Source organism: Cajanus cajan, chromosome 3, assembly GCF_000230855.2.
Source record: "Cajanus cajan strain Asha chromosome 3, NIPB_CcT2T_4, whole genome shotgun sequence".
Taxonomy (NCBI): domain Eukaryota; kingdom Viridiplantae; phylum Streptophyta; class Magnoliopsida; order Fabales; family Fabaceae; genus Cajanus; species Cajanus cajan.
Genome location: NC_138519.1, coordinates 26,400,974 through 26,415,532, shown reverse-complemented (window position 1 = coordinate 26,415,532; position 14,559 = coordinate 26,400,974). Strand labels below are relative to the sequence as shown.

Here is a 14,559-nt window from a genome sequence, read left to right as displayed (position 1 = left end):
AGAAGTAAGAAAGATGAACTGAAAGACAAACAACGAAAGATAAAAATAAATAAGAAAATGGAGGTAAAGAGAGGCGTGGAAGGAAAAATAATATTTCCAAAAGATAAATTTGAAAATTATTTAATAAATTTTATCTTGTAAAAAAGGAAAGAAAATACATTTATTAAAAATGAAAGGTGTAAATACTATTTATCAATATATTATTTTTTCTCATAATAAATATTTTTTAAATGCATTTTATATAAATTTAGAAAAAGTTATAAAATTAATTTTATTAAATGTTACAACACACGGCAACATTCTTAAAAAAAAGTATTATTAAGAGTTTAAATGAAAAAAGTTAATCTTATACTAAAAGAAGTTAAAATCACAACCTGTTTCTTTTTTCTCATAAGATATTAATTGAGATAGAAAAAAAAATTATTTAAAATAAAAAATAATAAAACAAGATGCAATTGTAATTACAATTTTAAAACCATAATTAAGAACATATATTACAATTTTGTGATTTGGAAGAATGCAAAATACTTGCAATTTGATGTAACAGAAAGGTAAAATTGAACAGGCGCCGAAATTGCAGAGTCATCTGGACTCTAGTAGACAGGATCTCTGCCCGAAACATATCCCAAATCTTGGACATATAAATCTTTAATCTAATCTCTAATGTGTCACCCCATAGGTAACACACCTTAGACAAAACAAATGAAATTTCTCATCTTCTATGCTTCTATTCGTCTCTTCAAATTTCAAGCACCCATGACCATTATAAAATCCATCCCAATAAATTAAAATTTTGGATCCTTACTCACTCGTTACACACGCATACGCTTCGTGTTTGCGTTTTCAGGTCCCGGGCGTAATAAAAACAAAAATTGAAAAATAAATTAATGAATAAAAAAAAAAGTGGAAAAAGCTGCTCCGGTTCTCTGCTTTGTCTCCTGCTGCCACTTGCCACCTTGCAAGACCTACCTTCCTATTTACGACGCAAAAAAAATAAAATCATATCCTTTTAAAAAATTGAAATTAAAATAGAAAATGAAATTGTCATTTATTTTAATTAATTAATTAATTAAAATTTAAAACCCCTCAAAACAAGAACACCTCAAAACAAGAACAAATTACTGTTGGAGTGAGTTCGGATTATTACCACAATGCGATAGATAGTGAGAAAGTGGTAATGACGCTGGCGATGATGATAGAAGAAGACGAAGACGCAGAAATAAAGCACTTGTTTATAGCTCATGAAATTGACCTCGATTACGAGTTTGATGCAGCTCGCTTCTTCGATTTCACTCGACCGGAGACTCCTGCAGAAGCTCACGAAGCCGAACTTTGGTTTCAAATTGCCGCTAGTTACCCTCCTTCCCGTCAGTCCTTTTCTCTTTCTCATATGTTTTTCAAATATTTACACGAAGCTTTTCCTTTTTTTTTTTTTTTTTTTTTTTTTTTTCATTTTTCATTCATCTTTGCGAAACTGATTAATGCCTTCATTTTTACCTTTTATTTATGGTTTCTTCGTTGAGTTCGGTTTATACTTTCTCTCTTAGTGTTGCTGCTGAAATTGCGCAAACTCGTGCTATTGTTTTTCTGCTTCAGCTTTTGTGAGATGGCTAGTGGCGAGAGAAGAGTTGTTCTTGGAAGACGTTTGCGATTCGCCCAAGTCCGAGTATGTGGAATGCACGAGTAATGTGGATGATGAAAAATCTAGTGTTCGGTTAGGGATGGGGTTTGCGGACACGGCTTTCGACAATTATGGTATGGCTTGGCAATTTTACTTTGTAGAATGCCATTTCCTTGTTCTGTACTTCTGTTGAGTTTTCTCTATCATTCTGCAATTCTCATTCTCATTGAGAGTACACTAAAACGACGTTGCCATCAACTTGCTGTCTTATATTTGTATTTTCTATTTGTCTTGCTAGTGCTTCCTTTTGACTGAATTATTGAATATTTACACCTTAGGTGATCCGAATGATCTGTATTTAGTTGTTATCTAAAAACAATTTAGTTTAAAAAACTGTCTGCAACTACAATTTCAGCACAACCTCAGTCAAGGTTTTTGAGCTCCACATCAGTCACATTTTCGGGCAATGTCAAGCATTGCGATGAAACCACAACCATGACCACAATTTTAAACCTTGTTATTAGCGTGTTTTCTATAGCTTAAACATTGGGCGAATAATCATTTATCTTTCTTAAGCTCTCTCACCAAAGTAGCAAAAATAATTAGTTTCTCTAAAATAAACTTGAACCAAGAACACTACGTAGTTTGTGTTAAAAAAATGCACCCAAATACGGAATATTTTTTCTGGCCCCGGGATGTTCTGTATCTGCATCTGTAGGGTCCCTCACTCCCTCTGCTGGTAATCACGTGGAGCTTGATTAATCGTTTGGGCTTTGCATTTCCGTGTTTTAACTGATGGTTGAAGTTGATCTAATAAAAAGTTAAGGTTGTTGATGGTGGACATGCTTTTGCCACCTGCTAATTAGCGGTGCAAAAATGTACCTGCCTTGGATTTGTACAGGCCTTAGTGTAATTTTTAAATTATCCCTCAAAGGTTTCATTGAGGTCCTTTCTAAAATACTGCTACAATGACTTGCACACAGTACATATGTCTATTTCTCTGTAAGCGATAAGTAGAAAACTTTATTATGTAATGGGCTTATGTCATAATACAGTTATCCTGTATCCAAGCTTTCTAGTTTCTATACTGAAAGCAAATTTGAAATGTTCTGAAACACTTCCAATATTATTTTTTGTTTTAGTCAGAGTTGTGCTCTTCACTTGTCGGTGATTCCCTCTTCCCTGTAATTGTTAGGTTCTAAAGCACCTGGTAAAAATATCTCTAACTTGTTGGCCGGAATTCTGCAAAATGATGGTACAAGGCCATTGCAAGTACCTACAGGTAACAATCTGATACCATGATCCAGATGCCAATCTGAGGACTGTAAATTTTTAGCGGCTTAGCATCTTATAATCCTCATGTGAAATAAAGTATTGGTTGTTAGTTTCTCAACTACAGTTTTGGTATCGTCAATTTCTTTCTGTAAATTCTATTTACAATAATACAATCATCATAATATTGTTAGATATGCAATCCTTATTTATATTTATGTTGCAATTGTCTCTTGTGCTATGATAATTTTTGGTACAAACTGTAGTTTAATTATAGCCAAGGATTAACTCTTCCAAAAGCAAAGATGGAGACAATGTATGATCCCACTTTATCTTGTGGTGATATTTAATTATGAAGAATGATGGTGGAAGGGATCAAATTCCTTACCACTTAGTCATTTAGGCTCTAATACTATGAATAACTAACACTCCCAAACGCTTAAGCTGTTAGGTGGAAGCACTTGAGTTGTTTTATATGATTATATCTTTAACACATGGCATTATCTTTTACTCTGCATATGTTATTCATAACAATATGCTTCATTTTCTCTATCTATCTGCCTCCATCCTCTTCCCTTTACCTCAACTTGTTTATTCTCTTTCTGCTTGACATCTATTTTGTCTTTTTCTAGGACTTACCTTTGGCAGTAAGACAATCAGCAACAATTTGAATTCTATGGCCAAATCTCCTGTGCCAAAGAGTTCAACATTAATGAAACCTACAGCTAGTCAATTGGCCAAGCAAAATCGCCCTGCTAAAAAATTTGGTTCAAGGTGATGATTAGAATAAATTATCATTTTTAAAGAAACATGATTTTTTGGGGTGTGGTAGTTGTAGGATGACAATGTGAACTGCCATTTCTTTTTAAATGCTAATTTCATAGCATTATCCTACACTACAGCTTGCCAGTTAAATCAATTGGGATGCATTAGTTTTAGTGCTTGTTAATAGGTCACCTTACAACTACAACTCTTCCATTTTCAGATTTCAGAAGCCGCGAACTCAGAATGAACAAAATTTATCTATCTCTTCCCGGGTAGAAAATCAAGCTGCCAAGCGGCAAAAATTAGAGGGTGGTCTCTTGTGTAAGGTCTGCAAGAAGTTTTATTCTTTGTTCTCTGGTTTTATAACACTTGAAGAAACTACATTCATATTTGTCTTCTTGAAGTTCGTAGATATATGTCAGAGATTGATCATAAAGTTTGACTATTTATGCTCTTCCTATTAAGTTTCAAATGATGCATCTTAATGAAGATTATCCTAACAATGTGTTACATTTGTGTGCATCAGAATTGCTCTAAGGAAGTTGTGAGAGAGATTAGTTGATATTTTCATGGGTAACATTGCAATGCATATTTAAAAATATTTTACAGTAATATAAATTATTTTTTTAATATAATCTACATATTTAAAAATATTTTCTTATATTTGTTTAAAAAAATTTGCAAGAAAATCACATTTTCTTTTAATAAATTTCATATCTTTATCATTCATAAAAGCTAACAAGGATCTTTCAAGAAACTAGTTGAGTCATCCTGTTATTATAATTCACTAACAAACGAAATGTCTAATGATAAAGCACAAAGTCATTCATTTCTTGGGTACAACATAGTCCTCATGAGCCTAAGCTCTTTTGCATTACTAGTTGGCTCATGATATACACTTTTTTTTTTTTTTTTTATAAGTACACCTCCTTTATTTTTATTTTTTTTAAATTATAAAATATGTTTTTTTTTTTAATTTTATATTTCCAACTTTTAATTTATTATTTTCTTCTTCTTTTTCACACATCTATTTTTTTCTTTTTCAGTTTTTACATGCACCATTTTATCTTTCTCTAATTTTTTATTTATTGTTGAAAAAGCTACACACACCTATAATATTATTGAAAATTAATTTTTATACGTGTGTGAAAACTAAAAGCGTGAAGAGAGGAGATAAGAGTAAGAAAACTAAAAGAGGAGGGAGGAAGAGTAATGTAAGATCAAAAGAATTGAAATTACCTACAAAAATAAGTGAAGTGAAAGAAAAGTAAGGAGATGCATGTGAAAATTGAAAAAATAAGGAAAGATGTGTAAAAAAAAGTACTAAATTAAATGTTGAGCGAAAAATTAAAAAATTAAAAATTAAAAAATTAAAAATTAAAAAATTAAAAATTAAAAAATTAAAAATTAAAAAATTAAAAATTAAAAAATAAAAAATTAAAAAATTAAAAATATTTTAAAATTTTAATTTAAAAAAAATGTGTACTTATAAAAAAAAGGAAGTGTATATATCATGAACCTTAGTAGTTTGTCCACTCTTTTCATTGGGTTGCTCTCTTCTATTGGGCTCAAATACATCACAAGGTTAAACATAAATGACTCAAATTAAAAGACCTCCAAATAAACACATTTATTCACACAAATTTGAAGTAATGTGTCTAGGAAACCCATTTACGTACAAAGTTGGACTAGGATAATGAGACAAAATATCTCTCCAAATCAGCGCAAACATTTATGCATACACACATATGAAAGATCTAAATTCTTAATTTTCTTGTTTTCAATATGATATTACCAATAACTCAAAACCTATTGTTGCATGGATTTTGGTTTAACTTTTGTTATAAAAAAAAACTCGAGAAAATATGCATGTCTTTAATGAATTTCCATGTAAATTAGTATAAATCATAAAAGTAGACAAAATTTTGTCGAGTATTTCAAAGCGTAATCAACTAGTAAATTGGAGAATGCTGACAAATACTCAATGGCTGAACAACTAAAGCATTTCGAATGTTGTTCCCGACAACCATGGCAGTCCATAGTGTGGGTATGCCAAGAACAGAATATGCATCCGCAAGATCTAAACAAGTTATTAGTGTTCCTTTGTTGTCTAACTTGGATTAAAGTTTTCGAAGGACTACCCATATGGCAAAGTAACGCGATTTGCAAAGCCCAAGAACAAGCCCATACAGTATCCAAAATTTCATTTCCATTTGCCATACTCCTTTCCTCTTGCTGTACATAAACAAAAAGTAAGCACAAAAATGTTATTCATAAATAATAAGGCAAACATGTGAAACAAATATTTCTAGCTTAAAATTTATGAGATATAGCAAACACCTATTAAAAGAAAATATGCATGTCTTTTATGAATTTTCATGTAAATTAGTATAAATCATAAAAGTAAACAAAAGTTTGCCAAGTATTTCTAAGCGTAATCATCTTGTAAATTGGAGAATGCGGACAAATACTCAATGGTTGAACAACTAAAGCATTTCCAATGCTCTTCCCGACAACTATGGCAGTCCATAGTATGGGTATGCCAAGCACAGAATATGCATCCGCAAGATCTAAACAAGCTATTAGTGTTCCTTTGTTGTCTGACATTGATTAAACTTTTCAAAGGACTACCCATATGACAAAGTAACGCGATTTGCAAAGCCCAAGAACAAACTCATACAGTATGCAAAATATCATTTCCATTTGTCGTACTTCTTTCCTCTTGTTGTACATAAACAAAAAGTAAGCACAAAAATGTTATTCATAAATAATAAGGCAAACATGTGAAACAAATATTTCTAACTTAAAATTTATGAGATATAGCAAACACCTATTAAAAGAAAATATGCTTGTCTTTAATGAATTTTCATGTAAATTAGTATAAATCGTAAAAGTAAACAAAAGTTTGCCGAGTGTATCTAAGCGTAATCATCTTGTAAATTGGAGAATGCTGACAAATACTCAATGGCTGAACAACTAAAGCATTTCCAATGCTCTTCCCGACAACTATGGCAGTCCATAGTATGGGTATGCCAAGCACAGAATATGCATGCGCAAGATCTAAACAAGCTATTAGTGTTCCTTTGTTGTCTGACATTGATTAAACTTTTCAAAGGACTTCCCATATGGAAAAGTAACGCGATTTGCAAAGCCCAAGAACAAACTCATACAGTATGCAAAATATCATTTCCATTTGTCGTACTTCTTTCCTCTTGTTGTACATAAACAAAAAGTAAGCGCAAAAATGTTATTCATAAATAATAAGGCAAACATGTGAAACAAATATTTCTAACTTAAAATTTATGAGATATAGCAAACACCTATTAAAAGAAAATATGCTTTTCTTTAATGAATTTTCATGTAAATTAGTATAAATCGTAAAAGTAGAAAAAAGTTTGCCGAGTATTTCAGAGCGTAATCATCTTGAAAATTGGAGAATGTTGACAAATACTCGATGACTGAACAACTAAAGCATTTCCAATGTTGTTCCCGACAACCATGGCAGTCCATAGTATGGGTATGCCAAGCACAGAATATGCATCCGCAAGATCTAATCAAGCTATTAGTGTTCCTTTGTTGTCTAACTTGGATTAAAATTTTCAAAGGATTACCCATGTGGCAAAGTAACGCGATTTGCAAATCCAAGAGGTGATATACTGAAAGAACCAAGAGGAATGGGATGATATTAAAGACCTTTTTCATATATTTTGTAAATAGTCTCTTGTATAGGTTATTTTTGCCTTTGTATTTGTGAGGCACTTTACTTGCTTTTTCCTAGTGATTGTATATTGTTTTTAAGGTAGGCTACTTGGAGAGTTTAGCTCCATTTAACCTCCCTAGTTGATACATTCATTTTGTATTTTTTCAGTAGGGAAAAGGGGGTGACATTTAGCAATGCTTGATGGTGTGCTTAGAAATTGGGCCTGAGTTGGGCCTAGGCAAAATTTTGCATATTGGACTCATTTTGCTCCTAATTTTTCATAGATTTGATTTAGCTAGGTGTCATCATCATATGATGAACCTAACTAAACCAAATCAAGGATTTTCAAATTAAATCATGGAGCATTTTGAGCCAAAGGCCGCCTAGCCCTTCCTTTCCTCTTTGGCCAAAATTTCAAGCATTCCTTCTTGAGTTTTGAAGCTTGTCTTGCAAGCTTCTAAACTCAAGTAAGGTAAGCTTACCTTACCATGGTTCTTAAGTGAACCATGGTCAAGGTTAGCTTCCCTTGTAAGCTTGCTAAACCGTAGGGAGTTAAGTAAACCTTACCATGGTTCCTAGTGAACCATGGTTAAGGTTAGCTTCTCCTAGAAGCTACCTTTTCTCTATATATTTGTAAATACCTCCTATGTACTCACTTTTGACATAAATGAGAATCAATCTTCAGATTTTTCTCTCAAATTCAAGAGTCCAAAACCGTGAGGAACTTTCTCTCCTAAGTTCTCTCCAAAGTTCTTCAAACCTTAGCTTAGGTTCCTTAAGCTTCTTCATCCAAAGGAAGTAACCGAACCTCCTTCTAAGGCATCACCTCCATTGAAGATTTCTTCAAGGAGTTTTCAAGCTTTGATCCAAGGTCTACCTCAAGAGATTCGGTCCTAAGCATGGAGCAAAGTGGAGGAACATCAATCTCCTCACCTAGTTCCATCATATAGTATGCAATATTTCATTTTCGTATTCCATACTTTTTTCCTCTTGCTGTACATAAACAAAAAGTAAGCACAAAAATGTTATTCATAAATAATAAGGCAAACATGTGAAACAAATATTTCTAACTTAAAATTTATGGGATATAGCAAATACCTATTAAAATAAAATATGCATGTCTTTAATGAATTTTCATGTAAATTAATATAAATCATAAAAGTAGAGAAAAGTTTGCCGAGTATTTCAAAGCGTAATCATCTTGTAAACTGGAGAATGCAGACAAATACTCAATGGTTGAATAACTAAAGCATTTCCAATGCTGTTCCCGACAACCATGGCAGTCCATAGTATGGGTATGCCAAACACAGAATATGCATCCGCAAGATCTAAACAAGCTATTAGTGTTCCTTTGTTGTTTGACTTGGATTAAACTTTTCAAAGGACTACCCATATGGCAAAGTAACGCGATTTGCAAAGCCCAAGAACAAGCTCATACAGTACGTAAAATTTCATTTCCATTTGCCATACTTCTTTCCTCTTGTTGTACATAAACAAAAAGTAAGCACAAAAATGTTATTCATAAATAATAAGGCAAACATGTGAAACAAATATTTCTAACTTAAAATTTATGAGATATAGCAAACACCTATTAAAGGAAAATATGCATGTCATTAATGAATTTTCATGTTAATTAGTATAAATCATAAAAGTAGACAAAAGTTTGCCGAGTATTTCAAAGCGTAATCATCTTGTAAATTGGAGAATGCTGACAAATAATCAATGGCTGAACAACTAAAGCATTTCCAGTGTTGTTCCCGACAACCATGGCAGTCCATAGTATGGGTATGCCAAGCACAGAATATACATCCGCAAGATCTAAACAATCTATTAGTGTTCCTTTGTTGTCTGACTTGGATTAAACTTTTCAAAGGGCTACCCATGTGGCAAAGTAACGCGATTTGCAAAGCCCAAGAACAAGCCCATACAATATGCAAAATTTCATTTCCATTTGCCATACTTCTTTCCTCTTGCTGTACATAAACAATAAGTAAGCACAAAAATGTTATTCATAAATAATAAGGCAAACATGTGAAACAAATATTTCTAACTTAAAATTTATGAGATATAGCAAACACCTACTAAAATAAAATATGCGTGTCTCTAATGATTTTTCATGTAAATTAGTATAAATCATAAAAGTAGAGAAATCTTTGCCGAGTATTTCAAAGCGTAATCATCTTGTAAATTTGAGAATGCAGACAAATACTCAATGGCTGAACAACTAAAGCATTTCCAATGCTGTTCCCGACAACCATGGCAGTCCATAGTATGGGTATGCCAAGCACAGAATATGTATCCGAAAGATCTAAACAAGCTAATAGTGTTTCTTTGTTATCTGACTTGGATTAAACTTTTCAAAGAACTACCCATATGGCAAAGTAACGCGATTTGTAAAGTCCAAGAACAAGCCCATACAGTATGCAAAATTTCATTTCAATTTGCCATACCTCTTTCCTATTGCTTTGCATAAACAAAAAGTAAGCACAAAAATGTTATTCATGCATAATAAGGCAAACATGTTAAACAAATATTTGTAACTTAAAATTTATGAGATATAGCAAACACCACTTAAAAGAAAATATGCATGTCTTTAATGAATTTTCATGTAAATTAGTATAAATCATAAAAGAAGACAAAATTTTGCTGAGTATTTCAAAACGTAATCATCTTGTAAATTGGAGAATGCTGACAAATACTCAATGGTCGAATAACTAAAGCATTTCCAATGTTGTTCCCGACAACCATGGCAGTCCATAGTATGGGTATGTTAAGCACAGAATATACATCCGCAAGATCTAAACAAGCTATTAGTGTTCCTTTGTTGTCTGACTTGGCTTAAACTTTTCAAAGGACTACCGATATGGCAAAGTAACGCGATTTGCAAAGCCCAAGAAAAAGCCCATACAGTATGCAATATTTCATTTCCATTTGTCATACTTCTTTCCTGTTGTTGTACATAAACAAAAAGTAAGCACAAAAATGTTATTCATAAATAAAAAGGCAAGCATGTGAAACAAATATTTCTAATTTAAAATTTATGAGATATGGAAAACACCTATAAAAAGAAAATATGCATGTCTTTAATGAATTTTCATGTAAATTAGTATAAATCATAAAAGTAGACAAAATTTTGCCGACTATTTCAAAACGTAATCATCTTGTAAATAGGAGAATGCTGACAAATACTCAATAGCTGAACAACTAAAGCATTTCCAATGCTGTTCCCGACAACCATGGCAGTCTATAGTATGGGTATGCCAAGCACAGAATATGCATCCGCAAGATCTAAACAAGCTATTAGTGTTCCTTTGTTGTCTGACTTGGATTAAACTTCTCAAAGGACTACCCATATGGCAAGTAACGCGATTTGCAAAGCGCAAGAACAATTAAGCCCACACAATATGGAAAATTTCATTTCCATTTGCCATACTTCTTTCCTCTTGCTGTACATAAACAAAAAGTAAGCACAAAAATGTTATTCATAGATAATAAGGCAAACATGTGAAACAAATATTTCTAATTTAAAATTTATGAGATATAGCAAACACCTATTAAAAGAAAATATGCATGTCTTTAATGAATTTCCATGTAAATTAGTATAAATCATAAAAGTAGACAAAAGTTTGCCGAGTATTTCAAAGCGTAATCATCTTGTCATTTAGAGAATGCTGAAAAATACTTTATGGCTGAACAATTAAAGCATTTCGAATGTTGTTCCCGACAGCCATGGAAGTCCATAGTATGAGTATGCCTAGCACAGAATATGCATCCGCAAGATCTAAACAAGCTATTAGTGTTCCTTTGTTGTCTAACTTGGATTAACCTTTTCAAAGGACTACCCATATGGCAAAGTAACGCGATTTGCAAAGCCCAAGAACAATCCCATACAGTATGCAAAATTTCATTTGCATTTGCCATACTTCTTTCCTCTTGCTGTACATAAACAAAAAGTAAGCACAAAAATGTTATTCATAAATAATAAGGCAAACATGTGAAACAAATATTTCTAACTTAAAATTTATGAGATATAACCAACATCTATTAAAAGAAAATATGCATGTCTTTGATGAATTTTCATGTAAATTAGTATAAATCATAAAAGTAGACAAAAGTCTGCCGAGTATTTCAAATCGTAATCATCTTATAAATTGGAGAATGTTCACAAATACTCAATGGCTGAACAACTAAAACATTTCCAATGTTGTTCCCGACAACCATGGCAATCCATAGTATGGGTATGCCAAGCACAGAATATGCATCTGCAAGATCTAAACAAGCTATTAGTGTTCCTTTGTTGTCTGACTTGGATTAAACATTTCAAAGGACTACCCATATGGCAAGTAACGCGATTTGCAAAGCCTAAGAACAAGTCCATACAGTATGCAAAATTTCATTTCCATTTGTCATACTTCTTTCCTCTTGCTATACATAAACAATAAGTAAGCACAAAAATGTTATTCATAAATAATAAGGCAAACATGTGAAACAAATATTTCCAACTTAAAATTTATGAGTTATAGCAAACACCTACTAAAAGAAAATATGCATGTCTTTAATGAATTTTCATGTAAATTAGTATAAATCATAAAAGTAGACAAAAGTTTGCGGAGTATTTCAAAGCGTAATCATCTTGTAAATTGGAGAATGCTGACAAATACTCAATGGCTACACAACTAAAGCATTTCCAATGTTGTTCCCGACAACCATGGCAGTCCATAGTATGGGTATGCCAAGCACAGAATATGCATGCGCAAGATCTAAACAAGCTATTTGTGTTCCTTTGTTGTCTGACTTGGATTAAACTTTTCAAAGGACTACCCATATGACAAAGTAACGCGATTTGCAAAGCCCAAGAACAAGTCCATACAGTATGCAAAATTTCATTTCCATTTGCCATACTTCTTTCCTCTTGCTGTACATAATCAAAAAGTAAGCAGAAAAATGTTATTCATAAATAATAAGGCAAACATGTGAAACAAATATTTATAATTTAAAATTTATGAGATATAGCAAACACCTATTAAATGAAAATATGCATGTCCTTAATGAATTTTCATGTAAATTAGTATAAATCGTAAAAGTAGACAAAAGTTTGCCGAGTATTTCAAAGCGTAATCTTCTTGCAAATTCGAGAATGCTGACAAATAATCAATGGCTACACAACTAAAGAATTTCCAATGTTGTTCCCGACAACCATGGCAGTCCATAGTATGGGTATGCCAAGCAAAGAATATGCATCCGCAAGATCTAAACAAGCTATTAGTGTTCCTTTGTTGTCTGACTTGGATTAAACTTTTCAAAGGACTACCTATATGACAAAGTAACGCGATTTGCAAAGCCCAAGAACAAACCCATACAATGTGCAGAATTTCATTTCCATTTTCCATACTTCTTTCCTCTTGCTGTACATAAACAAAAAGTAAACACAAAAATGTTATTCATAAATAATAAGGAAAACCTGTGAAATAAATATTTTTATCTTAAAATTTATGAGATATAGCAAACACCTATTAAAAGAAAATTTGCATGTCTTTAATGAATTTTCATGTAAATTAGTATAAATCATAAAAGTAGACAAAATTTGTCGAGTATGTCAAAGCGTAATAATCTTGTAAATTGGAGTGTAAGCGACTTGGATTAGATCAAGTTTGGATGAATCTAAGCCTCTAGTTCATGTTATTATTAATTTATTCCATAGCATGTGAGGGTACGTTGCATATATAGTGAACAAGATGCATGCATATCGAGTGTTAGCAACTAGCTAGAAGGGTACTAGGAATAGTTTTTATTTGAAGTGTATTTGCAAAGAGTACTGGTTAAGTAATCAATATGTAATAAGTTTTTATTAAAAAATGAAATAAAATTATACAAAAGAATGAGTAAATACACTTTTTTTAATTAAAAACTTTCTATTTTTATTCTTTAATGAACTCAATAAGAGCATTGTTTATCATTTTCTTTATTTTAATGGCTAAACAGAAATGAGATGGGCACGTGTGCTTCAAATGACTCGTCAAAGTTGTATTGATAGCACTGCTTAGTTTTGACGTACTACTTTGGTTTTCATTCAAGTTTGCTCTTAAATAAATTTATAATCATCTCGTGCATTATTCAATTATGAGCAAAATGCTTTGGTATTAAAAACTTCTAGTTGTATTCATAAAAGATAGTTGTACTTCAAACACACAAAAATAAAAGACCTAACTAATAATTAGGGAGATGGATCATTGATGAGTTGAAAATAACATAGATAAAGAAAACGTGATAGTTAGATATTAGTGCTTTTATTTTTATTTTTTTAAAAATGAAAAAGTGCTTCTGGATATTATTGTATTAAATTAATGATTTTATTTAAAATACACTTAGATTCAAAATTAAATATCCACAAGTTTTTGGTCTTAGTAGTACTATTGAATTTTGTCTCCTTAAGTAAGGTCCTAGAGGTTCAAGTATCGTAAATGAAAAAATTTATTGGTTAGAAAGATAAATCTTATTGAATAAGATGATTAGGCAAAAAGATAAATCTTATTAAATAAGGTGATTAATTAGATCTTATAACAGATATTAGACTTCAGTAAAGTTGGTGAATAAAACTTTTTAAATACTTATTTTCTTATTTAATAAAATTTGTTATCCATTAATAATTAATTATATTTAGACGTCTTTAGCTGTAAAAGCAATTCTTTTGCTTAGCCTTTAAGATTGTGGTTTTATATATGAATAACATAGAGTATGTATGGGAGTTGAGTTTTAAAAGTAAAGAAAACAACAATTTCATAAATAAATAAAATATTAAAATCCTGTAAATTTGTTTTTTTTATTAAGTAATATGATATGCTAATGTTAAAGAGAGAAAAATAATTATCAAATGAAAACATGTCATAGTTGATTTAAGAATTTTAAGTACTAGTTACACAGGGTTGAATGTAAATTTGCATCATGTTATTTAGCAATTATCTCTCCAATTCACATGCAACATTAGACACTGATGTAACGTAGTCAAGAAATCTTAAATACTTTCTATCATGCATTTAATATTTTTTTTCTAGAAACTAATTTATGCATATTTCGTTAAAAATCTTTAAGAACGTTAACTTGTATCACATTCTGGTCAAGGAAAAAATTTTCTATTCGCTTACAATTTTTGAAAGGATTTTAAATTTTTTTACTATAATATTAATAAAAGTATCTATCGATT

The 14,559-nt window shown here is 31.4% G+C and overlaps 1 protein-coding gene across 2 annotated transcripts; it reads left to right on the top strand.

Moving 5' to 3' along the window:
• Positions 1-1,084: 1,084 nt before the first annotated feature.
• On the top strand, positions 1,085-4,195 carry LOC145955696 (uncharacterized). 2 transcript variants are annotated; one of them, XM_083070743.1, is made up of 5 exons: positions 1,091-1,367; positions 1,597-1,755; positions 2,817-2,903; positions 3,526-3,667; positions 3,879-4,195. In XM_083070743.1, the coding sequence occupies exons 1-5, from the start codon at positions 1,178-1,180 to the stop codon at positions 4,120-4,122; spliced, it is 822 nt and encodes a 273-aa protein (XP_082926869.1). In that variant the 5' UTR covers positions 1,091-1,177; the 3' UTR covers positions 4,123-4,195. The 2 variants fall into 2 exon arrangements, with proteins under 2 accessions (XP_082926870.1, XP_082926869.1); XM_083070744.1 differs by lacking the exon at positions 2,817-2,903 and having other exon boundaries at positions 1,085-1,367.
• The last annotated feature ends 10,364 nt before the right edge of the window (positions 4,196-14,559 follow it).